This window comes from Arachis stenosperma, chromosome 1, assembly GCF_014773155.1.
Source record: "Arachis stenosperma cultivar V10309 chromosome 1, arast.V10309.gnm1.PFL2, whole genome shotgun sequence".
NCBI lineage: Eukaryota > Viridiplantae > Streptophyta > Magnoliopsida > Fabales > Fabaceae > Arachis > Arachis stenosperma.
In genome coordinates this window covers 94,066,275-94,093,960 of record NC_080377.1, presented here as the reverse complement: position 1 = coordinate 94,093,960, position 27,686 = coordinate 94,066,275, and the positions used below count along the sequence as shown (strand labels likewise).

The 27,686-nt window shown below is 28.4% G+C and overlaps 1 protein-coding gene and 1 pseudogene across 2 annotated transcripts; one reads left to right on the top strand and one right to left on the bottom strand.

Moving 5' to 3' along the window:
* Positions 1–11,988: 11,988 nt before the first annotated feature.
* LOC130960745 (uncharacterized) lies at positions 11,989–15,385 on the top strand (annotated as a pseudogene).
* Positions 15,386–19,258: 3,873 nt separating this feature from the next.
* LOC130965276 (M phase phosphoprotein 10) lies at positions 19,259–25,428 on the bottom strand. Of its 2 annotated transcripts, none has more exons than XM_057890052.1 (13): positions 24,630–25,428; positions 24,010–24,065; positions 21,985–22,099; positions 21,779–21,889; positions 21,535–21,672; positions 21,229–21,297; positions 21,083–21,124; positions 20,930–20,998; positions 20,751–20,822; positions 20,606–20,659; positions 20,375–20,516; positions 20,131–20,193; positions 19,259–19,666 (listed from the first exon to the last, which is right to left on the bottom strand). In XM_057890052.1, exons 1-13 carry the CDS (start codon positions 25,332–25,334, stop codon positions 19,662–19,664), a joined length of 1,641 nt encoding a protein of 546 aa, XP_057746035.1. In that variant the 5' UTR covers positions 25,335–25,428; the 3' UTR covers positions 19,259–19,661. The 2 variants fall into 2 exon arrangements, with proteins under 2 accessions (XP_057746035.1, XP_057746106.1); XM_057890123.1 differs by having other exon boundaries at positions 20,131–20,187.
* Positions 25,429–27,686: the final 2,258 nt, after the last annotated feature.

The window sequence follows — 27,686 nt, the reverse complement described above, 5'->3', positions numbered from 1 at the left end:
TTAATTAAAATATTTAAAATTAATTTTGATTGATAATTAGTTTAATGATGCATTAAATATTGATTTTATATAATTATAATAAAGATATTTTCCTAAATTAGTATAATTATGCATTATTCATTAAAATAATTAAAATATTTCTGATTAATAATTGATAAGTAGTTTAATAATGCATTAAATATTGATTTTATATAATTAAAATAAAGATATTTTCCTAAATTAATATAATTATGCATTATTCATTAAATACATTTATTTTGGAGGGAAAATGAGTTCACGAGAAAGTGACACCTCACTTTCATTAGTTAGGGTAAAACCCAATTTTAGTATATTAAGTAGATTATTAATAATATTTTGTTCATAATTAAAACTAAAAATATAATTATTCAGATTTAGATTTTAGAAGAATAAACGTATAAGTAATAAATAATCTATTTTATCATGCATATTATAAACTAATGAATTAAACTAACTGATATAATGAATTATAATTAATTAATTGGTATAAATTATAATAAATTATGTGATTTTTAAAAAGAAAATAAAATAAATAAGAAAATAAAAAAATAGAAGAGATAAAAGACTATAATAAAATAAATTGAGTGTGAGAGTTCTATTTTTTTTTACAAATTTTATATCACATCCGTTTCAATAATAATAAATAAAAATACATCAACTTGATATCTAAGAGAAAATGATGAGATGAAATCATAACATAGTTATAAAATAAAAGTTTAAATTAAACCATAATATCATTACACAACACAAATTGAAAGTTATTTCACACTATAATATACCACACAAACAGGTAAATGACTTAAACTTAATTACGAAATTTTTTTTATTTATGCTTACATGATAATACCATGGTCTATAAATACTTCATGGATAACATATCATATATTACTCTGAATGATGAGCATGGGAATTGAAGAGTGTGTGATGGTTTGTATCCACGATAGTTGCCTTCTTGCGACGATGCCTCATAGGAAGAAAAAGAATTGTTGTAAAAGCTACCTAATGAAAGAGTAATGGGTAAATGAATGATAATTTCTTTTAGCATATATGGTCTTTTATAGTGGTAAAATAAAAATAGAAGGAATAAAAATTTATATTTTTATATTCGTAATAGAATTTGATATTTATCGTAATAAAATTAAATAACTAATCAATTATAATTCATGTATTTAAATAAATAAAATAAATAAAATAAAAATATTTTTAAGAATTAATCAAATCCGTTAGTTGATAAAAATAATTAGTATAATTGATTTTATTTGATTTATTGAATTCAAAAAAAATAAATTAGGAAATAATCGATTGAATTAATTAGTTGATATAATTAATTTATTATAATTGATTGGATTTAATAAATTAAAAAAACAAATAGGAAAACATATGAGACAATGATTTTTTTAACTAATTAATCTGTATTTATTGTATTTAATCATTATAAGTAACAAATCATCTATGCTTAAAATAATTGATATAATAAATTACAATTATTTGATTGATATGAATTATAATAAATCGTGTGATATTTAAATTGTATTCAATGAATTATAAAAAATAAATTAAAAAACACTCTTAAAAATAGTGATGGATCCAGAAATTTTAAATAGTGGGAGTAAACATATAGCATATAAAAATAATAAAAAATATTTATAAATATATCAAAATATATAAAAAATAAATAATATAAAAATATTAAATATTTTTATGTAATCATTATCAATATTAATATATTGATAAATAATAATATGGTTATTAATTTATCTTTCTGTAAATTAAATATAATAATAATAATAAATAAAATTAATCAAAATATAAATACGTTATCTTCTAATCAATAATAAAAGTAAAATATATTTTTTATGAATTATATACATACAATAAATGATATTTTAGAAAAAAAATTTATACTAAATTTCTCATGTCCTCATTATATATTTTATAGATTATTTAATTATTATTTAATTATTTAATAAAAGAAGGACAAAAAATTAATTTCAAATAATAATAATAATAATAATAATAATAATAATAATAATAATAATAATAATAATAATAATAGACTTTGTTACTTAAATAAAAGTATAAAATGCGTTAATATTTTAATTGATTTTTATTTTAATTTATGTTTGAGAACTAATCATCAAAATAGATATTCAATACAAAATTTTTCAATTTACTGATAAATATTAAAGTGAAATTGAAAAAAAAAATAGAGATATAACCTTTAACTAAATAAATTTATTAATTAAATAATGTTAGAATAATATTTTGTTTTTATTAAGTTAGTTTAATATATAATTTTTCTTATATTTTTAGATATAAATTAGAGTCTAATTTTAATTATTGATAGTGTAAAATATTTTTATATAATTGTTTAATTATGTCTATTTTTTGGATTATAATTTAGGTGAATACAATCAATATAAAAGATAGTTATTTTTTATGATATGATATTACGTCATTGAATATTTGTGTAAAACTACTTTACACTAACAGTATATCAAAATTATAAATTGTACCTCAAAAAAATTAACTTTAATGAAAAACGAAGAATACATTCTTATTCTATGAAGTAGTAAAAGAAAAATAATAAATATAAAATTATGAGTTGACTCTCAAATTTAGATTCATGTACCACATAAAAATACTATATATAAACTTTAGTAAAACAAAAATAAATATGTAAATTATTTATTATTAAGGTAATTTTTTTATTATATACAGTAATTACACATCATATATTAATTTTGTTAAAATTATATAATTTTTCATAATATGATTAGAATCATTATCTTCTATCATAATCAGAGAAATCCCAGACAATGAATAAGAATATTATACCTTATATACATAGATTGAAATAGAAATATATGTCTTGAAATTTAGAAATATAAATTCTATTATATCTTTCTAAACAAACCTAAACAACTCTACACTAATAGCCCGTGCCATGTCGTATTTTTCAAGACTTATATTTAGGAACATATAGAATTTTAATAATAATACACGGGTAATTGAAATAGTTTATACACGGATTTTTCAAGTTATTATTATTATTATTATTATTATTATTATTATTATTATTGGATAATAAATAAGAATTAGAATTATCTTAATATTTTTAAAATTAATATAATTGAAATGACTAAAAATATTTAAAATTATTGTGCGTTATTAATATCATAAAATTTGTTCATTTTATGATTAGATTCAAATATTCTTATCATGATTACTATGGTGCAATTATCATATCATTATCATATATTATTATTATTGTTGTTATTATTATTACTATTATTATTATTATTATTATTATTATTATTATTATTATTATTATTATTATTAAAATGATTAAAAGTATTTTCAATTAATAATTGATAACTAGTTTAATAATGCATTAAATATGGATTTGATATAATTATAATAAAGATATGTTTCTAAATTAGTATAATTATGTATTATTCATTAAATATTAATAATAATGTAATTATAATAAAAATATTTTTTATAAAATAATTTAGAATAGAGAATAGGAAAGTTCATTTTGGAGGAAAAATAGAGTCACGAGAGATCGACACCTCACCTTCATTAATTAGGGGAAAACCCAATTTTAGTATATTAAATAGATTAAATTTCAATTACTATACAAATATTATATTTTAAGCAATTGTATATTTTATTGTTATTTTAAAAATTATTATATAATTTTAAGATCATTTAATTATGTTTATTTTTTTAAAAGCATTGTCATTATTAGAGAGTAATTAATGTTTGTAATGGTCTAAAATTAAAAAATAAAAATATAAAATATTAATATACTGAGTTTTTGAAGTATAAATTTTGAAGTAAATATATGTGATTATAATTAATGATCATAATTAAAAATCTTTACTTATTTCAATTTGTTCAAGACATGTTTATTTTAAATTTTAATTTTTTATTAATTAGTATTTTTTATACATTAAATTATCATTAATTTATATAAATTAAAATGTATAACTTAAAAAAATAGATGTCTAAAAAATAAAAAAATATTTTTTTTTGTTAGCGAAAAATTTATGTCGCATTAGCTTTTTCTTTTGGCATCATATCTTATATTTTTACTATAATTAAAAATTAGAGGTAAATTATTAAATATAAATTAGTAAAAAAAATATAATACTTAATAAATCATCATAATCACATTTAAAAGTATTTAAGTTAATTTTATATAATAAAAATGATCTACTTCAAAAAATATATGTATATAATTTACTAACAAATATATAATATATTTATTATAATTTTTTATTTTTATAAAAATATCATTGTATTAAAGTGATGCATTTTAAAGATGTATAAATAAAATTTTTTTAAAAAAAAAATTAAGATAGCAAATGCAATTTTATTTTTATTTTATCTTTAATATTTAGTTTTAATTTTACCTTTAGAGATTCAATATGTTTCAATTAAACCATTAGGATGAATAACATTAATTATAACTAATTAATTATATTATCTGACTTGACCAAAATTAAATAAACATTAAATTATTTAATAAATAATAAACAAATAAATAAAATAAATAAATTTAATTTGAATTATTTTTTATATCTAGAAATCAGAATGTACTTTTATATATTTTGATTAATTATTTTTAAAAGAGTTACTATTTTATTTATTAACCTTTTAAATTTTTTATAATTTTTCATAAAATTTTATTAATAGGTTCTTTTTCACAATGTTTTTCTTGAATTTTTTAACAAAAAATATATCTTAATTTTTTTCTTTCATCTTTTATATTCATTGATTATACTATTTTTTTTACAGTGTATTTTTATCAACTACATGTATTATTTTTCTATTTTTTTTACTTTTTTTAATTATTTTATTACCTTATTTTAATTATTTATTTTAATTTCACTCCTCATATGTTTATTGTATTTCACTTTATCTTAACTTCAATTTCATAGTTAACTTTCAATTATATAAAATTCAATAGTTTCTTTCAAAATATACTTAAATATATTATCGATTATATACAATCATTATGATAAACAAATAAATATAAATTGAATATATAATTTAATTTTTAGTTAAACTAAAAACTAAATAAATTGTCAGAAAAATAGCAACCAATTTTATTTTTAATTTCTGTATAATTTATTTAAAGGTAAAAATCTCTCTATAACCACTAACATCGCCGATAGCAAAATTATAAGTCTCTATAAAATAAAAATAAAAAATATATATAATTTTAAAGTTATTAATCATAGACTATGGATAAATTTTAAAAAAAATTATGGATCAACATGTAATTTTTTTATATATTTTTTTTCTAAAATTTTTCAGACTTATCAATATTTAAGTTGTCTATACATCACTTCTCAAAATATTATGATTTCACAAGTTATAATATGTGGAGTAAATCACCTTTATAAACTATTTGCAAACCAATTTTACGTATATCTACCAAAGTAAAAAAAAATTATGCGCATGTCTCGATTTACATATCTATGTAAATCAAATTTATGGAGTTCGAATTATGTGTTTTCGTAGTAAATCGAATCTATAAAATTCGAATTACTTGGTTGCTATCTATGCTACTAAATCAAATGAAGGATATTCGATTTACAATGAGCTCGATTGCTATTAAGTGAGTATAAATCAAACCTTATTGCTTCGATTTAGCATGGATCATATAAATAGAAATTTATAGATTCGATCTAGTAGGGGATGACATAATTCAAATTCATTGAATTCAATTTACTTTCGAATCACAATGTCAAGTAATTCGAATCCTATAGATTCGATTTATTACTTATTACCCTAATTCGAATTCATTAAATTCAATTTATATAGAAATGTAAATGGAGATAACTAGGTAACGTTTTTAGGTTTGGGGAATTTAGGTAATTTTGAGGTGACTTTAGTTTATCAACATAAATTAACCTAATATGTTATATTAGTTATTGTTATATATATATGAAAAATGTGACTTATTTATGCATTGTTTGGATTAAAAGAATTTATAGGGAAATAAAATACGGGAGAAGAAAATAGATGAAAAAATTAATTTTTTATTGTTTGGATCAACAAAAAAATTAAATGAAAAACATAAAAATGTATGTGGAACTCATGTAAATCTTTTCTCTTCAAAGTTGCGGAAAAAAACTTATGCAGAAGTGCAAACATGGGTTAAAATACAGAGTTACCATTTGAATTATAATTTATATATAATATATAAAAACATTAATATAATTTTACTCCATTATAATTTTTTCTCTTCTTATTTTTCCTTCCATCCAAGCAAAAGAAATTTTTTTCTCTATTTTCTTTCCATTCATTTTTTCTTCATCTAAACACACATACAAAAATATACTTTTCTTTCCAATTTGTTTCCTCTCTTTTTCTTTCTTTCTATTTTTTTTCCTCTTATTTTTTATCTTATATTCAAATTAAACAATAACTTAGTGTTTATCTATTTATCTTCTATTAATATTGTTATAACAAGGATACATGTGACTGTATAAAAATGATATAACCTAAACTTTGATTATCTGAGAATTTATTAAGTGGTTAGAATAGCTCCACGTCACAAACCAATTAATGCTAGCAATAGGGATGATAACAAAAATAGCCAAAAAAGGTATTTATAGGGATTACTCGCATTTTGGGGCTAGATGGAGACTCATAAAATCCTAACGACCTGCCACCCGAAAATGGATGGGGACTTGGGGTGACAACGGGCCAAAATTCGTCGGGCTAATCCACATAACCTAACAAAAAATGAGGGTTGGGCTGAAAATTTGAGACTGTCAAACTTAAAAAGTCCGCCTACCCTGCACCGCTTAATCCATGAGCTTTGGCGGGTTTTGGTGGGACGGTGCAGGTTTTTCCGCTGGGCCAAGCTTTTATTTTGTCAAGACCATTTTTTTACAAATTTTTATGATGTTATTAATTTACAAGAGGATGAAGATGATAATTAAAGATGTTCTAAGTTATATTTTGGAGTATGTTTTTATGTTTGATTGATTATAAACTTGAAGATATTTAATTATATATTTTGGATAATATTTGTTCTGCTTTGGACAATATTGATTTTATTATTTTGTTTCAAAAATTTTGGTTTATAATTATGTTTATTACATATTTATAGTTATAATTTTTTTATATTTTTAAAAATTATAAATTTATTAAAATTATTGTGAAATTATATATATTGTTTAATATTTAATGATTTATAAAAAAAAGGAGAGCCCGCCAACCCGCCAACCTATCATTAAGCGGGGCGGGAGAGAAATTTAAGACCGCCTTACTAGGCAGGACAGGACAGACTAGCCACTAGATCGCGGACTTTTGGCGAGACAGGGCGGATTTTCCTGTTTGTCACCCCTAATGGGATACAGACATAAGTACCTACCCCATAGAATAAAATTATTAATTTATCCTAATTTATATATACATAAATTCAATTTAGTAACCATAATTTCTGCCTCAAATTTGAATTCTTCCTTTTTTTTTCAGACTCGTTCTCAGCTTCGATCCTCTCACTCTCTAACTCACTTTCTTTGCTTCTCAAATTCATCACTACGTTGCTCAGTATCATTCCAAAAAATTATGTTATGTTATTATGTTGGAATATATTTTTATGTTTTCTCCTTTTGAAATGTTATTTTTCATAACGAATATGTTATAAATTGTGTTGAATTATATTGAACTAATTATTTTATAATTATTATATTATGTCTTTTTGTGTTAATTTTTTTCAAAAGTTTACCGAGGAGATCTGCATTCCTTAAGTGATAATTAATTATTAAACAAGAACTTGCAATGATGGAAAAGGAACGTGAGCATTTTTTTAAATAGGAGGGATGGGAAGGGGCTTCTCACGCTCCTCTAAGTACTCATTACTATATCTAACTAGCAACGGAGATCCAATCTGAGTCGATTTAAGAAGGGACGCGTGGACTTCATCCGCATTGGGCCTTTAAGGTAATGAACCTAAGTCGGATTTGGGACCCTAACAATGGATTTTAGTTAATCTTACTTGCATTGAGGGCTTACTAGTTCCAAATATACCTTGAATTAATATTTTGAGTCATTGTTATAGCAAATACTATACTATTTAATATTATAACACTTAGTATATGTAAAAGTTGAATATATTTACAAGACATTTTTTTAATTCAAATTAAAAAAATTAATTATCTCTTTTTTAGTTTTAAATATTATTTTTTAATGTAACGAAAAGATAAAAATAACAATAATAACTCACATAATTAAAAAGTACCTACCCCATAGAATAAAATTATTAATTTATCCTAATTTCTATATACATAAATTCAATTTAGTAACCATAATTTCTGCCTCCAATTCGAATTCTTCCTTTTTTTTTCAGACTCGTTCTCAGCTTCGATCCTCTCACTCTCTAACTCACTTTCTTTGCTTCTCAAATCCATCACTACGTTGCTCAGTATCATCCCAAAAAATTATGTTATGTTATTATGTTGGAATATATTTTTATGTTTTCTCCTTTTGAAATGTTATTTTTCATAACGAATATGTTATAAATTGTGTTGAATTATATTGAACTAATTATTTTATGATTATTATATTATGTCTTTTTGTGTTAATTTTTTTCAAAAGTTTACCGAGGAGATCTGCATTCCCTAAGTGATAATTAAACAAGAACTTGCAATGATGGAAAAGGAACGTGAGCATTTTTTTAAATAGGAGGGATGGGAAGGGGCTTCTTACTCTCCTCTAAGTACTCATTACCATATCTAACTAGCAACGGAGATCCAATCTGAGTCGATTTAAGAAGGGACGCGTGGACTTCATCTGCATTAGGCCTTTAAAGTAATGAACCTAAGTCGGATTTGGGACTCTAACAATGGATTTTAGTTAATCTTACTTGCATTGAGGTCTTACTAATTCCAAATATACTTTGAATTAATATTTTGAGTCATTGTTATAGCAAATACTATACTATTTAATATTATAACACTTAGTATATGTGAAAGTTGAATATATTTACAAGACATTTTTTTAATTCAAATTAAAAAAATTAATTATCTCTTTTTTAGTTTTAAATATTATTTTTTAATATAACGAAAAGGTAAAAATAACAATAATAACTCACATAATTAAAATAGATAATTTCAATATATACATGACATTATATATATCAAAAGATTATTATATATGATATATTATTTTTTTTTCTATGAAGATTATTTATATAATTTATTGAACAATTTTTTTATCTTAATATTTAATAAATTAACAGACAAAATATTATTTAACATACAAAATAAGTAATTTAAGTCATTATCTAGGACAATAAATATAATAGTGTAAATATTTATTTATTTATTTATTTATTTATTAGTAGTAAAAAATATGTAAATACTATAAACTGATATTTTTTTTAGTATAAAAGCAATAATAAAGTTATTAATTAAGTTAATTACCTAATTAAAAAATTATGAAAATTTATTTAAATAATAATAATAAATAAGATCACTATTTTTATATATTACAAAATTTATGAAAAAAAATTTTGGATAATAAACCAATCCTTAATATATTGTAGATTAATTCTGTCAAAAAAAATAAATAATTAATACATTGGATATTATTATTTACGTACTAATATAATATATATATATTATCGATTATTAAGTTTATAATTAATTTTTAATCTAATTTTTGGTAATTAAAATTTAAATGATTAAAATTATTAAATGCTAAACATTTTGCATCTAACTAATTTATTTTTTTATTGAAATTAAAAAAAAGAGTCATTAATCAATTCTAAATTTAAATTTAAATTTGAGTAAGAAAATAAAAAATATTTTAAATTTTATCTCACTAACCAGAATTAATTTTAAGACAAGAAATTATTTTACACATCATATATATATTGTGGGATAATATGGTCATTTACTATTTTTTAATGATAAATATTGTCAAATAAAATAGTGTAAGAAATTAGAAGAAAATGTATTTATAAATTTAGAAAATATTAATTTATTTTTCAATAGAATAAATTATATATTGAATAACAAAAGTTATTATTGGTTTCTCTTCACACTAACTAATACTCAACTATGGTGTTTCGGTACACCATATTATCAAGAAATATTAATCGATCTAATAAAACTTTTGTAATGACATAAGTTTATAAATTTAAAAATTTAAAAATTATTTCATAAAATATGAAGTTTTAACAAGTAACAATGTTGATCATATTGTTTTGACTTTAAGAATGAATACAATACCAACAAATAAAATTATCCTAAGTAAATTTTAACAAAGACAAAAGTCCATAAGTATTGCTATTAATGAAAAATTAATCTATTTTAAAGACAAATACAATTTTTTTCTGCGGATTTTCTAACTCGACAAGTCGAGGATTAATCCACCACATATTGATTCTCTATTTATTAAGGGTGAGATTCGAACTCCAAATACTTGCTTAAGCAGACAAATGAGATAACCATTCAACCAATTCAAATTGATTAAAATAAATATTAATTATTTTTAATATTTTTAAATTGTAAATTATTTATAATAATAATTACTATATATATTTTTCATTTAAATTTTAATAAATTTTTTTATATAATTTTATATATTACCCCATGTAGGGCACGGAAACATACACTAGTATACATTAAAAATAAATTAAACAATACATGTATTTATACACAGATATATAGTGGTTAATAGATAATTTAACATTTAATTTTTTATATATACATATTATTTTTTATTATAAAAATTATTATCATATTATATCAATTTTATCTAGGGATGGCAATACCACCCGAATCCGCGGGTACCCACCCCGCCCCTACCCGCTCCGCACCGGGGCAGATTTTTAGTGGGGCGGATTCTTGGGAGGGACGGGGCGGGGTGGAGTCGGGTTTGTAATACCCGCCCCGCTATATATATAATATATATAATTTTAATATATAATATGTGTAATATATGTAAAATAATTAGTGAATGATTAATAATATTGTATCATATTTAAATTTTTACTTTAATTTGTGTTATGTGTGTGATGATAGTTATATAAATTTTGAAATTTAATCTTATTTATTGGATTTTAATAATTATAGGGGCGGGTAGGGGAGGGGCGGGTTAGGGTTCAACGTTTTACTACCCGCAGATAGAAGTGGGGCGGATTCTATGTGGATTGTTGTACGGTGGGGCGGGTTGGATAGAACAAAAACTCGCCCCTACCCACCGTGTTGCCATCCCTAATTTTATCCTTACTACCAAAATTTTTTGGATCCGTCACCGAGTCTTAGGGTTTGTTTGGGTGAGCTTCTAAGAAAATATCTTTTTTCGAGTTATCTTTTTTTAAAAGATCTTATAAAGAAGTAAAAGTAATTTTATGTTTGGATATCTCATGTAAAAAAGGTCTTTTTATCTATCAATTATGTTTGGGTATAACAATATAAAAGTACTTTTTTGTTTATTTATTACATAAAAAACATCTTTTTTTAAGAAAAAAAGATCTTTTAAAAAAAGATGTAAATTACAGCTTCTCAAAAAAGATCTTTTTTGATTTTACTAGTACTTTTACTTTTACTACTAGAAATTTGCCAAACACGTTAAAAAAGATCTTTTTTTAACAAAATAATGACACCCAAACATGCACTTAGAGTGAATGTTTGGGAAAAAAAATCCCAACATCAAATACATTTTTTTAATATTCACAGAAAATTATTGTGCACCAAAGATTCACTAAATATCCTTTTTTTTTGTTATTTTTATCCGTCTAAACTAAATATGCTTGAACTCAGTTATAACAATTTTCCAATTCAATTAATATTCAAGCAACACATATAGTCAAATTCATGAATATACTTACATTTGTGTACCAGTAACAACCGAAGAATTCTGTACCATAAATCCATTAAAAAGTACAATAGTCAATAGGGCATATCCAAAAAATCGGAACCCAAGAAGTAAAATTATGCTTACAGAATTACCAATTAATCACGTTAACTAAGTTCTGGCTCTATCACAAGCCAACCCTAATACATACCACAACAAGCTCTGGCAACTTCTACCAAGCTGCTTCCTCGGTTCCTCCCAACTAGCACAGTGCTGACTGCTGAGTGTTAACATGCTCCTCAATCAATTAGAATATCTGTATCTCTACATCTGTACACTATAAATGGCCTTTTTTTTTTTAATTTAGACACATTGATCTTTACGTCTAAATACACTTTTAAAAACTCGGGTGAACGGATTGGCGAAGAAGCCGGTGTCACAACAAAAGGTGACATCGACTGACAAAGAGGAAGGAAGTTGTTTTCACGAGTCACGACTGGCAGTGGCGACGCCGATCAGAACGCGGGCAGATTTGACGATGAGAAATTGAGAATTTAGAGCTCCTTCCACTTCGATTCGGTTTCCTAATTTAACTAATTTCTCCGTACACAACTCCGTTTCCATTTTACGGCGTTTACCGCCATGGAAGCCACCGACGACGCAGAATCCCCCGCACCGATTGTACGAAACTCCTCACATCTTTCTTTATTTCCTCAATTTTATATCATTATTATTCTTAAATTGATCTAGCTTCAATATTTGATATAGTTGCATTAGGCAAAGAATTTGAGTAGGGTTCACTAGAATTTCCTTGTTTATATGAAGGTATTGGTAAGTGAACTGGTTTCCTTGCCACTGCACAAAGATATTAATATAGTGAATATGTATTTGATCAACCCTAGGTCAATCTGTATTGGTATACTGGAAATAATTTAGTAAATTGGGAAAAGCATTGATTTGGACCCATTTCCTTTTCTTCTAGGTTCCTGAAGATAACTATGAAATGTGTTTTCCTTCACCATCCTGAGTTAATTCAATTATTAGTTTCATTGATATTATCTAATTTCCTTTACCAGGCCTCCCCAAAGTTAGCGGGAACTGTTAACTGGGGTACAACAACTGTTATTGGAATATTTGCTGGCATGTTATACGGCGGTAGCAAGGAGGCAGCTGCTTCTGTTGTAAGTTCTGATTACAAGAGGCCTCGATTCCTTTTTCTTCATTTTTCCCCCACATATGGCTATGAGAGTGTTTTATGCTGAATACAAAACAGGTGTTACGGCTAACATCCAGACTACAATCATGGATTTCATTCTTTACATTATAGAATTCAATGTTGCGTGTAACTCCATGTATAAAAGTGATCTTCTTTTGCATACTGTTAGATGTGTCATGAATAACACTTTGGTGTTGATGTCGAAAGAATTTTTTTTTTTTTTTGGTGGATGCAGAGGATTTATTTTCCTTGAAAAACTACTTGTATATAACGCTAAGCTACCTTCCATAACATGGTAAGAAACTATTTAGAGTTAAATGTACTTGAACTTTATCTTTGATATTGTTTATTCATAATCCAAAAAATGTTAGAGTTTTTGCTCAATCCTTCTTGCTTGATGAGATTTATTTTCTTAGGGAACTAGTAACATCAGAAGGAAGGTGTAAACCAATCCATTAGTGTACCAAAAGATGTCAAAAGATTGTCTAATCCCGTCAACAGGCTGGCATAAAGGTATACTTGATCCATTTGTAGGTTTTCAAGAGCTTAAGCTAGAAAGGCTGGAGTTGTTTTAATTTGTTGAATTGCAATTGCAGTACAAAGAATAACTGAGTACTTACTTTCTTAAATGAATGCAAAGATGTTTCTGTTTTGTCACAATAGATAGTATATATCCTCTTTATTCATGTCATCTAATGTGAAGTTTCACTCTTTTGTACTATTTGTATAAGCTTGTTTTCGTTTTAATGCATTGCTATGAAGTTGAGGAGATAAATACCTGACCCACTTCAATAATCAATAGATGGAATGAATGCTAATATCTGAAAGCAAAAATAAACCTTGCTAGCATTTTCTTTAGACAGAGAAACAAAACCCATGAACATATTGCTATGGTTTATCTTTTCTTTGTTGATTAAACATTCTGTTGTCAAGTATGTGAAGGTGGAGGTTTTTATTCTTTATTATCCAATTTTAGTCATGGTATTTATAAGTTCCTAATGTTTTGCTAGAGCAAGGATGCAGAAGTGAATTGAAGCTTGGAAGTACAGAAGACAAACGTGAGCAATATCGTTTGATGAGAGATGCTATGGAGAAACGGTTAATTAGGGTTACACGGGGCTCAATAGTTGGAGGGGTACGCCTTGGAATGTTCACTGCTGCATTTTATGGCTTACAAAATATACTTGCAGAGCAGCGAGGTGTGCATGATGTTTTTAATGTTGTTGGTGCTGGTTCAGCTACTGCTTCAGCTTTTGGTTTAATATGTAAGAAATGATACTCTGCCACTAGACTCTTTATAACATTGACTGAATCACAAAAACAATTCATTTTTCATTCATTTCATTGTATTAATAGATTGTTTCCCTTTTTAGTGCCAGGATCACTACGTTGGCGAGCTAGGAATATGATGCTAGGATCAGTTTTGGGAGCAGCATTTTGCTTTCCTCTTGGTAACACAGCTATATTTCTTGATACTTTGTCAGCTCAGATTGCTAATGTGACTTTTGCAGATACATAAGTTTCATATATAATATGTTGTTGAATATAATGCTGTTAGAAGCATCACTTGATGCTCAACCTGGTAGCAATCTCTCATATTCAACCAAGTTTTCACTATATTTGTTGAGAGTCTTGTCTCATGATACGTTGGCAGGTTGGCTCCATTTGAAGCTGATAGAAAAAGCTAATGAAGGGAATCAAGCTGCAAATGAAAACTTAGATAAGAGAGACATAAAAAGTGGTGTTAGTGCTGCAATCGAAAGGCTTGAAAGCAATTTACACAAATGAAAGCTATTTGGCTACACAGGCATGCCTTCTTGTTTATATTTTTAAGGGTGGTCAAGTAATCATGCAATGGAGGATGTGACACAACTTGGAATGGAATGGCATTGATGTTCACTTAATAGGAGAAACAGTTGTATTAATTAAATAATTTCGTTGACCAAGTTGAGTCACACAGTTCTTCCATATGAAATTATAATGCTATTATTAGTTTGTTATTATGTTTAGTCTTGTTATTATGACTTATGAGGCTATTGTGGTATGAACAAAGTCTGTTGCAGTGCCAATAGTATCTTGAATGATAATCATCCCCCACCATTAGATTTTTGTAGGATTTTGGTTCAGGCTCTAAACTCCTAGTTTCTACCGTGTCTCGAGGCAAAATCATAGTGGTGAAATCTGCGACATTGATGTGGCCATTGACTTGTAAAAAAGTTTAAAGCTGTTTGCTGACAAAAGAAATATATGGAATTCTTATTCCATTCTTTTCTTTCGAACTGGTTTGGTGAAATTGCGGACATCTATTATCATCCAAATTAACTTCCAGGTTTAAAAAAATATTAAACTGACCCCAACAATTAACTGTTCCTTTCCTTTTTTTTTTTTCTGGAATTACAAGAACAGCATAAATTACAAGTTTATAATCACCTAAAAGGGTCTGCATGAAAAGAAAAACTGCTGACAAATTCTCAACCACGTACAGAAAAGGTCATTCCAACCAACTAAAATAATATTTTTTTATTTAATATGGATTAAATTCCTTTAGAATGAAAAAAAATTAGTAAAATAAAATAAGAATTTAATTATGAAAAACACACATGATGATTACAGATTCAATAGCGATATAATTCCGTATTTATCAATTTTTTTTAGAAAATATTTTTTCCTAGCACTGCATTGGCAGATGCGATTAAAATACGAGAATAGCAGTAAAAAATTTTCAACTAAAGAGCGAATATTTTCAGCTAATATAAACTTTTTAAAATTATTTTTTATTTTAATTCTAAATTCTAAACCTTTAACCTTATATTTTAATTTTTAAATGTTAAAAAATTAAAATAAAATACTAATTAATATTAACTAATTAAAAATTAATTCTTATATTTCTCAGTAAAAAATTATCTAAAAAAGCTACATGAAACTGCAATAAATATTTATGGGAATGCTGGAATCATACCCCTAATATTTGTGAGGGCACAACAGAGGGATCAAATTAATAATACAAAATTGCACCTAGCCAATGTCATAATAACATGAATAAAGTTCAACATCGAAATAAAATACTTAACTAACTCTAACCAAGTTGTTATAACAATTTTTTAAATTACGCGTCTCTTTCTCTGTTTCCTTCTTCTTCTTCTCTTCTTCTTCATCTCTTCTTCTTCTTCCAAATTCGCGAATGCAGGTTCTTTTTCCAAATTCGCACACACAGATTCTTCATCTTCCTCAGTGTTGCGTCTTTTTCTTTTTCTTTTCCTTTTTTGTTATCGTCATCACCAATAACACTAATATTTTGCAAACATCTTGATTGGATCTGATTTTTTTTTATGGCATCATTAAATAATTTCGGTTCATTTTTTACTTTATTTTGGTTCATTTATGTTAATTGAGGTTTATTTGACGCTGTTGATAAGTATTGACCAAATCTTTTATTCCTTAAGTAATTTCGGTTCATTTCTTAGTTTAATTGAGGTTCATTTAGATCCAGAAATAAATATGATGTGTTTTTGTTAATGATTGAATCTTATTGACTGGTTGTTCAAATCTGAACTAATTTCGATTCATTTGTGTGCCAATTGAGGTTCATTTGATGTTGTTGATAAGTATTTGACCAAATTTTTTAGCGAAAAAGAATGAAATTATTCATTATCACTTTATTCAATTGTATTAGATTCTACTATATTTCATTCAATTAGTTCAGTTTTGAACAACCAATCAAAAAGACTCAATCATCAACAAAAACACATCGAATTCATTTATGAATCCAAATGAACCTCAAATAAACTAGAAAATAAATCGAAACTACTTAAAGAATAAAAAACTTGGTCAATACTTAACAACAACATCAAGTAAACTTCAGTTAATTCACAAACGAATCGAAATTAGTTCAATTTTGAACAAACAGTCAAAAAGACTCAATTATCGACAAAAACACATCCAATTTATTCCTGGATCCAAATAAATCTCAATTAAACTAAGAAATAAACCGAAATTACTTAAGGAATAAAAAATTTGATCAATACTTATTAGCAGCATCAAGTGAACCTCAATTAACATACAAATGAACCGAAATTATTTTAGTTCTAAACAAACAGTAAAAAATACTCAATTATCAATAAAAACACATCGAATTCATTTCTGGATCTAAATGAACCTCAAATAAACTAGGAAATGAACCGAAATACTTAAGAAATAAAAACTTGGTCAATACTTAACAACAACATCAAATAAACATCAGTTAATTCACAAATAAATCGAAATTAGTTCAGTTTTGAACAAGCAGTCAAAAGTCTCAATCATCAACAAAAACACATCCAATTCATTACTGGATCCAAATAAATCTCAATTAAACTAAGAAATGAACCGAAATTACTTAAGGAATAAAAAATTTGATCAATACTTAATAACAGCATCAAGTGAATCTCAATTAACACACAAATGAACCAAAATTATTTTAGTTCTAAACAAACAGTCAAAAAGACTCAATCATCAACAAAAACGCATCGAATTCATTTCTGAATCCAAATGAACCTCAAATAAACTAGGAAATGAACCGAAATTATTTAAGGAATAAAAAACTTGGCTAATACTTAACAACAACATCAAGTAAACTTCAGTTAATTCACAAATAAATCGAAATTAATTCAGTTTTGAACAAGTAGTAAAAAAGACTCAATCATCAACAAAAACACATCGAATTCATTCCTAGATCCAAATAAATCTCAATTAAACTAAAAATTGAACCGAAATTACTTAAGGAATAAAAAATTTGATCAATACTTTTCAACAGCATCAAGTGAACCTCAATTAACACACAAATGAACCAAAATTATTTTAGTTCTAAACAAACATTCAAAAAGACCCAATTATCAACAAAACACATCGAATTCATTTATGGATCCAAATGAATCTCAAATAAACTAAGAAATAAACCAAAATTACTTAAGGAATAAAAAACTTGGTTAATACTTAACAACAACATCAAGTGAACCTCAGTTAATTCACAAATGAATCGAAATTAGTTCAATTTTGATCAAGTAGTAAAAAAGACTCAATTATCAACAAAAAAAACACATCCAATTCATTTCTGGATCCAAATAAATCTCAATCAAACTAAGAAATGAACCAAAATTACTTAAGGAATAAAAAATTTGATCAATACTTATCAGCAGCATCAGGTAAACCTCAATTAACACACAAACAAACCAAATTTATTTTAGTTCTAAACAAATAGTCAAAAAGACTCAATCATCAATAAAAACACATCGAATTCATTTTTGGATCCAAATGAACCTCAAATAAACTAGGAAATGACTCGAAATTATTTAAGAAATAAAAGACTTGGTCAATACTAAACAACAACATCAAGTAAACTTCAGTTAATTCACAAACGAATCGAAATTAGTTCAGTTTTGAACAAGCAATAAAAAAGACTCAATTATCGACAAAAACACATCCAATTCATTCCTGGATCCAAATAAATCTCAATTAAACTAAGAAATAAACCAAAATTACTTAAGGAATAAAAAATTTGATCAATATTTATCAGCAACATCAAGTGAACCTCAATTAACACACAAATGAACCGAAATTATTTTAGTTCTAAACAAACAGTAAAAAAGACTCAATTATCAACAAAAACGCATCGAATTCATTTCTGAATCCAAATGAACATCAAATAAGTTAGGAAATGAACTAAAATTACTTAAGGAATAAAAAACTTGGTCAATACTTAACAACAACATCAAGTGAACCTCAATTAATTCACAAATGAATCAAAATTAGTACAATTTTGAACAAGCAGTCAAAAAGATTCAATTATCAACAAAAATACATCCAATTCATTCCTGAATCTAAATAAATCTCAATTAAACTAAGAAATGAATCAAAATTACTTAAGGAATAAAAAATTTGATCAATACTTATCATCAGCATAAAGTGAACCTGAATTAACACACAACCGAACCAAAATTATTTCATTTCTAAACAAACAATCAAAACGACTCAATCATCAATAAAAATACATCAAATTCATTTCTAGATCCAAATGAATCTCAATTGAAAGTAAGAAAAGAAAAAACACAGCAACAATAGCAATAAAAGAATGATGATTGAGAGAAAATAAACGAAAAAGAAGAAACGCAAAGAAAGAAGGAAGAACGCGAAGAAGAAAAAACGAGAAGACGAAAATGAAGACGAAGAAAGATGTGTTGCGTTATTGAAACGCATGTGTATACACAATGTAATGAAAGTAGTTTTTGTTAAATTTGAGCCAACTTGATTGGACTTGGTTACCAAAAACATTTGGATGTGTAGGTGGACTGTAATAACATTAAGTAACCGTACATACAGAAAAACCTAACCAAATTCGTAAATATCAACAAATAACTAAAGGAACAACGGAAACAACGGAAATGGCAGCCGCATAGCGCTCTTCATCTGCCCACTGCAACGACAAGTTTTGCTCATTTGTCATGGTTGACATCAAAAAGCCACCAGTGTCTCTACTTCACCCGCCACAGGGTCCCCCTGAACTTGTGTTTGTCAGTTGTGCAGCTTCAGCAAATAAATCAAATAAAATACTGTGTTGTTCTTAGCCTGCAAACACCAAGGAATCAACCTTAGAATCTACGAAATTAAAGGAAAATCTTTTGATTAAATATAACTGACTAGGCTCGTTCCATAGAGATCCACCATGTTTTCATTGCGGCTACAACTATCCAACTATCTCTGCCTGATAGGGAAAAATCATGGATGTATTATTATCTAATTTGTACCCAACAAGAGTAAAAGTCTATCTAGGCATAACTGGAGTCAACAAATAGCTTTTTTTGGCCAGGCTCAATCTTGTAAGTAATTATGACTGAAAAAAGAACCTCCGGTCAAATCTTTTACCAACTACATTTCAGTATAGACTGGCCAATCTAATAATAACCAAGTCTCATTCTATTAGAAAATGTGGCCGGTGTTAATAAAGAGTTAACCTTTCTGGCACACTCAAGAGTAGAAGTGACATTAAAGCAATATTTCTCATATCGAACAGGTGATATGAAAGAAATTACCATTCATTTGGTTAGGCAATGCACCCTCTTGCACTTTCTTTCCCATTCTTTTTACTGCTGCAGCTGAACCATAAACATTGTTAATAATGATACTGAAAAGAGAATCATCTGTCCACGGATAATTTTAACAAAATGCTGGGTAGCTTTCCTCCTAAAACTATCACACAAAGGGTATGCTAATGCAACTATGCATCATGGTATAGTCACCAGGCAGACGATGCACCTTTATTGCAGACAATCATACCTTTAAATCTTCTTTTCTTATTAGCTCTCCTTCTCTTCCTCTCTTCCTTTGTAAGCTCTGTTTCTTCCTTAATATCACCTTTGCCTTCAAACACCTCCTCCGGAGCCAGCATAGCTGCATCTGAGACAGCCACAGGTGCAATCTGCCCATGGAAAGTGTATCACATTGTAAGACACTAGTAGCTGGAAGAAGCAGAAATTAAATTGATATTGCAAGGTAATAGCTCTTTACTTCTTCCATTGCCAGAGCAGGCACATTAATTTGAACAGACATGTCCTCTATAACCTGCCAAGTTCAACACAAGCCAATTAAGACGACAAAAAATAGCTAGTGATCTGCATATCTATGAAGGGCAACCTGCAGTATGATATAATACCGGTTTTGGAGCAAAACTGAAATGAGCAAGGGCGTCCAATTTCAGTCCAAGTTTCTTGAATAATACGCTTGCCTGATCACAAATAAAAGGCATTCAATAGAACACATCAGAATTCAGAAAAAAGAAAAATTACCAAGTAATGGAAGCAGAAAATAATGTAAAGCAATTGAGACTTCCACCTGTTGCTTCTGTTCATCTCTGAATGACAATGGTGCAGAAGTGGGGTCCTCCTTCTCAACATACTCTTGCTGTCCACATGCAAAAACAGTAACTAAAGGTCAATTTTTTATGTCGAGACATTAAGAATTGAAAATAGCAAAAGAAATACAGACCTCATAAATTTCTGCAAGACCCTTCTTGCTTTTATTGTCATCCTGTAATCATCACCAACATGATTTGCCCAAGTAAGCAACATAAACTAATATAGCTGGATAAGAAGCCGAACCCCATATATTTATTTCAGAAAATGAAGGCTTACCAATTCTTTAACTTCCCGTGGCACTTTAGATGGCAATTTAGGAGCTCTTTGGACATCATTAAAATTCCCCTATAATATACAAAAATCCAAATTAAAAAACCACATATATTGTAGACCATTTGCAAATCCCACCAGCTCACTCATTAATGGTTCATAGTCTCTCAATTATCATCTTAAAATACCCAGCATTTTAGAGATAGTCAATATATTTATCACCATTCAAATATCTGCTTCCACCCTTGTGGAGATAACAAGGTGCGTTATAGTACAAGTCTGAGACCAAATAACTTCAACACGTTAACTTACCTCAGTGATCCTTTTCTTGATCATATCCTCAATTGAAGCTGTAACCTCCTCAGTAATTACAGGAGCAGGTCTGACATTATGCTCAAAGTCTAGATCAACCTCCAATGCACTATTCTTGGGTCTCTTTGCAGCAGTTACCTGTTATAGAATCGGGAAAGAATAATCTCATCCATAGATTGATAAAGATGGACTGTAAATTCATTAAACAAAATGTCAGGTTGTGAATAAGGGGCTCTTGTATTACCTCACCCTGCATAGTCCAGGTTTTTGGCTCTAAGTTAGCTTTCTCCATCTGCTCTATCTTCGAATGAATTTTCTCCAGTTGCTTTTGATGAGTAGAAGCAGTCCCTTTATTCTATATGCACAAATAAAAATTAGAATATAAATTATTTTAAAATTAATCTCATTGTGGATGTGGGTGTTTCTGTGAGTGTATAAAGAATGTTGTACTTGTTTCTTAAATTCCATATCATCATCTTCCTCATCGGAATCTTCAGATTCCTGATGCAATTGAGCTTTCATTTTTTTTGAGTATTTTCCCTTATCTCCAAAGAAGTCTTCATACCTAAAAGGCAATGGACCCAAAAGATAAACTTAGAATGCCAATATTATGCAAAACATCTAGATTGGTAAGTCTACCATGATTTCATGGGTTTATTTTTTTCTCTTATTTCTTTTAATTTTTTCATTCTTTTTTATTATTTTATTAAATAAATGTTACTTTGTTTTTCCAAATAAGTGACAAACATACTTCTATCCGGAAGGCACAGTGAGAGAGCAAAGGGTAGTGTGAAGAGTGATACTCTTAAACAGAAAATATGCAGAGGAAACGTAAACTAGAGAAGAGAGATTAGACATGAACTTTGTGAATTCAATGAGCGATACAATTGCATTAAAGTGTATCTTCCCTTTACACCAGAGAGTCTCTATTTATAATAGAAGTCCCCGAAGACATGTTACCCAAGAAATCAGAACAGAAAGCTCAACATCTAACAAACTAATTTGAACTGAAGTTTGTTTTCTTGAGACTTTTCTTGAACACTATCTTTACTATTCTCAACAGGTAGGGGAGACAAGTGGCATTTAGTAGTAACCCGGACTACTGAGCAAGTAACTAAAACCTATTTTGAGATAAAGCAATTTGGAATTTGGACGGGAAATATTTTAGTTTAATTACAATTCGGAAGTGTTATGTAGCACTAGAGGTAGTCCCTTTAGTTACATGCAAGAGATAGATAGATTCAAAGAGTTGCAAAATTGACCAGCAGCTGCGAGCCAGTTGCATAATACATGATTGATAACAACACTTGAAGGAAACCATTAAAGCAAATCTATCACAGACAACCCAAAGAATAAATACATGGTAAATAGTGATAAGTTAAATACTGAAAACCTAAGCAAGAGTTATAAACTGCTCATCCCAACCACAGTGCTCAAGAGTCAAGAAGACACCATAGAAGAGATCCACACCTAAGGATGAAAAATATATAATATCCTACAAAAATTACTAGGCATAAAGGAAATATGGGGCTCCTATGACTCAAGAGTTAATGGTAAAGGGCATCAATTAGCTAACTTGATTTCCTTCGGATTCCTCAAGCTGCAATTAAGGTTAATTACAATGTAAATGAAAAAACTCCAGTTCACCTTAATCAAAGTATTTTCAATTTCAGTTTTGCAGATTATTTTTTAAAATAAAAATTCAGTTTTGTAAACTAAAAAGAAAGGGAAATAGAAGGTAAAGGAATCAAAATATTTTCAACTTTGCAGATTTTTCCCTTTTTAATTTTATCCTTTTTTTATTGTTTTGTAGATTAAAAAGAAAGGGAATAGAACACTATGCTAACACTCAGCAGCAAATGGAAATTCCATGTTTCACACCCAGCCAGCATGGACTCATGGTCTACCAAGTGCCAACAAACTATTCAGCTTAGAAGAAGCTGATCCAGAATTTACAAACTAGTACCAGGCTTGGGTAAACAGGATTAGTTATCATTTAAAATGTGATTTTCTTTGCAGTAAATGCAATCAACGTGGACTAATGCAGGTAAAACAGTTGAAACAAAGGAGAATATATGCATGTAACCTTCAAAGTATGACGGTAACAAAGTTAACTGACTAATTTTCATCATCATCAGCTGAAGATAATTTGGGTTTTGAGGCTTGATTGCTCCACAAGTTAATCAGGCAATTTATATCATATTGTCAAGTGACAAGCATTAAACATTAAAATAAAACATACTTTATACTTACTAGTTACTACAATAGGTATAGAAGTCCTACCAACTTTTGCCAGATCATGACACGAGAATTTTATTTAGGAATAATGTGGAAAATAGATCATTAAGATTAAATACAGAAATTTAAAGCTTTTATTTGTGCATTTCTTTTGGCCCATTAGTGAAATGACAGATTCAGTTATATCATGATCCAAACCAATCATTTGGGTTCTCATGTAAGGAAAAGAATAAACACCTTGCATTTTCCATGTCCCCTGCTGCATCTTCGTCGCCAAATCCAAACTCAGCATCCTATGTAGACATAATAGAACAAAGTCAGAGACGATTGATCTAAAAACCAATTAAAACAATAAACAAGCAACCGGATAGGCAGATACCAAGAACTGAACTTTATCAATATGCAGTTAGCAGTAACAATCATTTATGCAACAAATAACAAGATAAAATAAACCAACAAAAACCAATAGCTTCCAGACTATATGCATTCTAGCAGCTACACACAGCTCCAAAATTGGCTTGGTTCCAAGATGTAGAATCTATATTGAATCACCATTTGACAGGATTACAAGGACTTGGACCTACCTTTTTCTTTATTTAAATTTCTAATACATAATTTTACATAGGAGTATCAATAACTAGTTATTTTGTTAATAACCACTTGCATTTTCTGCCGAATTCTTAATTCAATGTAAAGACGGTTTTCAGTGCTGGTTATCCAGTTACAGAAGCGACCGATAGGATTTCACTCTCGCGTCTCTCTAAAATTACAGTCATGGTTAAATCTTGGTTTTTATAATTATCAGTCACACAGACAGAGAGAATAGAAAACGAAAACTACACTAATAACACACTAACCTCATCACCTTCCTCCTCCTCCTCCTCCTCGCCATCATCATCATCTTCAGTGTTTTCCTCATCATCAGCACCCTTCTTACCTTTCGTGTCTTCCTCGGCTTTCTCAAAATTCTCCTCCTCCTTCTCTAGGTACTTAGCCAATTCATCTATCTTCAAGAACTTATCCTCAATTCTACCATCACCAGCTTCACCATCTTCACCTTTCTCCTCCTCATCCTCCCCCTCGCTCTCTTCTTCATTGTCACTCTCTCGACCCTGCTCTTCGTCTTCATCCTCGATATCCATCCCCTCTTCTCCTCCCTTCCCCTCACCTTCTTCATCATCCTCCAATTCCTCATCAAAACCGTCGCTTTCCTCCACCCAATCCTCTCGTTGCTCCTTCTCCACTTTCTTCCCCAAAGGAACCTTCAGCTTCGAAATCTCCTCAGGATTTTTGGCAAAGTGCTTCACCTGGCGGCGGAGGGAGGACAGAAGAGGCTGCGATTGGAGATCGATCTGCTGCCATATCTGCTCGGCGTCGAAACCATCGATGAGGAGCTGATCGAGAGGCGATTTCGGACAGAAAGGTCTGAGGGCGGAGAAGAGGTGGCGCGACGCCGCACGAGCAGTTTCCGAGAGGGCGGGGATGGGTGCAAGGAATGAAGGTTGGAATGTTGCTATAAGACGCCGTAGGGCTTCTTCGCCGGCGTCTTTTGAGTCTGCCATGGGTGAGTGCAGTAAGAAGAAAAGTAACCAAAGAATGATGGCGGGGAATGGGTTTAGGGTTTTAGGAAGCTAGGAATTGACTAAAAGCCGAAAACTCTGCGTTTCGGCGGAAGGAAAAGAATAATTTGGATGGATAGTTTTTATTTTTTGCTAATCTATTATTTATTTTTTAAATTTATTAGATAAATATTTTTTTATTATTTTAATATTGATATGATCTTATTTATATTATATTTTATTAAAATTAAAATTATTATAAAAAATTTTTAAAATATTAAATTATAAAAATACGTAATAAAAAAGTATATATATATATATATTTCAAAAAATAATAATAATAATATTATTCTAATTTAAAAAAATTATATATAAACTAAAATATATTTTAGTTATTTACAAAAGATAATTTTTAATTAAATTTTATAAATATTTATATTTGTCTTCATATTTTTTAAGTGGTAGGCTGAAATATAAATCTGAATATGAAGAAGTCTTCATTTTCTTATAAATAATAAAAAAACTGAAAAAATGAGAATGTTTATTTCTTTTTATTTTTAAATATCAAACTACAAAAATAATTAATAAACAAAATAGGAGAATATAAAAATTGTGTACCTGACAGAAATTTTCGTAATTATTCATATATATCCTTATTTTAATAACTTTTTGAATCTTCAAAAACGGTCAGATTTATCTATCTATCTATCCTATCTATCTATTCTATTATATAAACGGGCCTGCTACACATACAAGCCTACAAGCAACCAAGTTGGCCCAGCCCAAACACGAATCACGCGCATGAAAGAGAGATAAGATGCCGCATCCAAATCACGCGCTCAGCATTCGAACGGTTACGTATGGGAGACTCTTCCACTTCTTCCATTTCTCAAGGCACTTTCAAAACAACGAAACCCTCTCATTTTCGAGCGAAAATCAAGTTTCAAAATATAGAAATCGTAGTTCGAAAACTGCATCAAAACACCATCAACCTCTCTGTGAAGAATCTGAAGAAAAAACAAACCAAGAATACTCAACGTAAGTCCATTAAAATACTGTATATTTTACTTTTCTTCTACGTCGTTCTGCTAGGGTTTACTATTACTCTTGCTTCTTTGTTATACGTCGTTCTTCTAAGTTATACGTCGTTCTTCTAAGTTCTACGTCGTTCTACATTGTTATTCTAAGTTCTCTTGCTATTTTTGTTGATTTTTGGGGGTTTATTCCGTAGATTCGGGGGTGTAAACTGCTTAACCTTGTAATGTGGCTTTATATTAAAGCATGGTTGAGTGATACCTGTCTGATATCTATATGGATGTATCTGAATAATATCTATGGGTGTATCTCACTGTAATCAATGGGTGTATCTTGCTTGACATGTTTGGGTGTATCTGAATAATATCTATGGTGTATCTCACTGTTATGAATGGGTGTATCTTGCGAATATCTGGCTGTATCTCATATATATGGGTGTATCTTACTGTTATCAATGGATGTATCTTAATTGTTATCAATGGGTGTATCTGAGTCATATATATATGGGTGTATATTACTGATATCTTTGGGTGTATTTTTAGTTTCAGAGAAAATGGCAGCAAGAAACCAAACCAAAGACCTGAAATGTGCCACACATCTCCTGAATGATAAGTTCAGAAACATGACTGAGGAGAAGAAGGCAATTGTGAGGGATCTTGGATTTGGTGGGTTGATGCACATCCCACCACTGAGGGTGGATCACCAACTCTTAAGGGAGCTGGCAAAAAACTTCAAACTTGGGGAGAACAAACTGAAGACAGGATATGGTTCTTTCCATATAACCCAAAAAAAAATAGGTGATGCGCTTGGCATCAATGCAACAGGTAATTAGCTCAAAATTATAGATGTATATTAAGTTTTTGCTTGGGTGTATATTAACCTGATGCTTGGGTGTATTTGAACCGACTTAAATGCTTTGTTGTCTTCCTTTTTGTAGGAGATCTATTTTCTGAGAAAGTTGACTACAAGAAACTTTCTGATGATGACAAAATAATTTATAGAAGATTCCAGGGTAAGACCCTCAAAAGTCTTACCGATGAAATGATGGAAATCGGCGTTGGCAACGAAGAGGAACGCCTGATGTTCAAGAGGATATTCATCCTCTACATACAGATGGCGTTCCTTTTGCCAACGACGATAAACAAAATATCGCCCGTGCACCTGGTCCCGATTTTTAAGATGGACGGCATAAAGGAGAGAAACTGGGGGGGCATGTTTTGACCTTCATGATCAGGGGCATAACAGACTATCAAGAGAAGAAGAAGAAGGCAATCAATGGCTGCCTCTTCGCCCTGATGATAATCTACTTTCACCTTTCAA

Coding starts and splice junctions, on each gene's coding strand:
- LOC130965276 (XM_057890052.1), bottom strand. CDS start 25,334: ATGGCAGACTCAAAAGACGCCGGCGAAGAAGCCCTACGGCGTCTTATA. Junction 22,100..24,009: donor GGGGACATGGAAAATGCAAG/GTGTTTATTCTT, acceptor ATTGCCTTTTAG/GTATGAAGACTTCTTTGGAG. Junction 20,517..20,605: donor CTGCTCTGGCAATGGAAGAA/GTAAAGAGCTAT, acceptor TTCCATGGGCAG/ATTGCACCTGTGGCTGTCTC.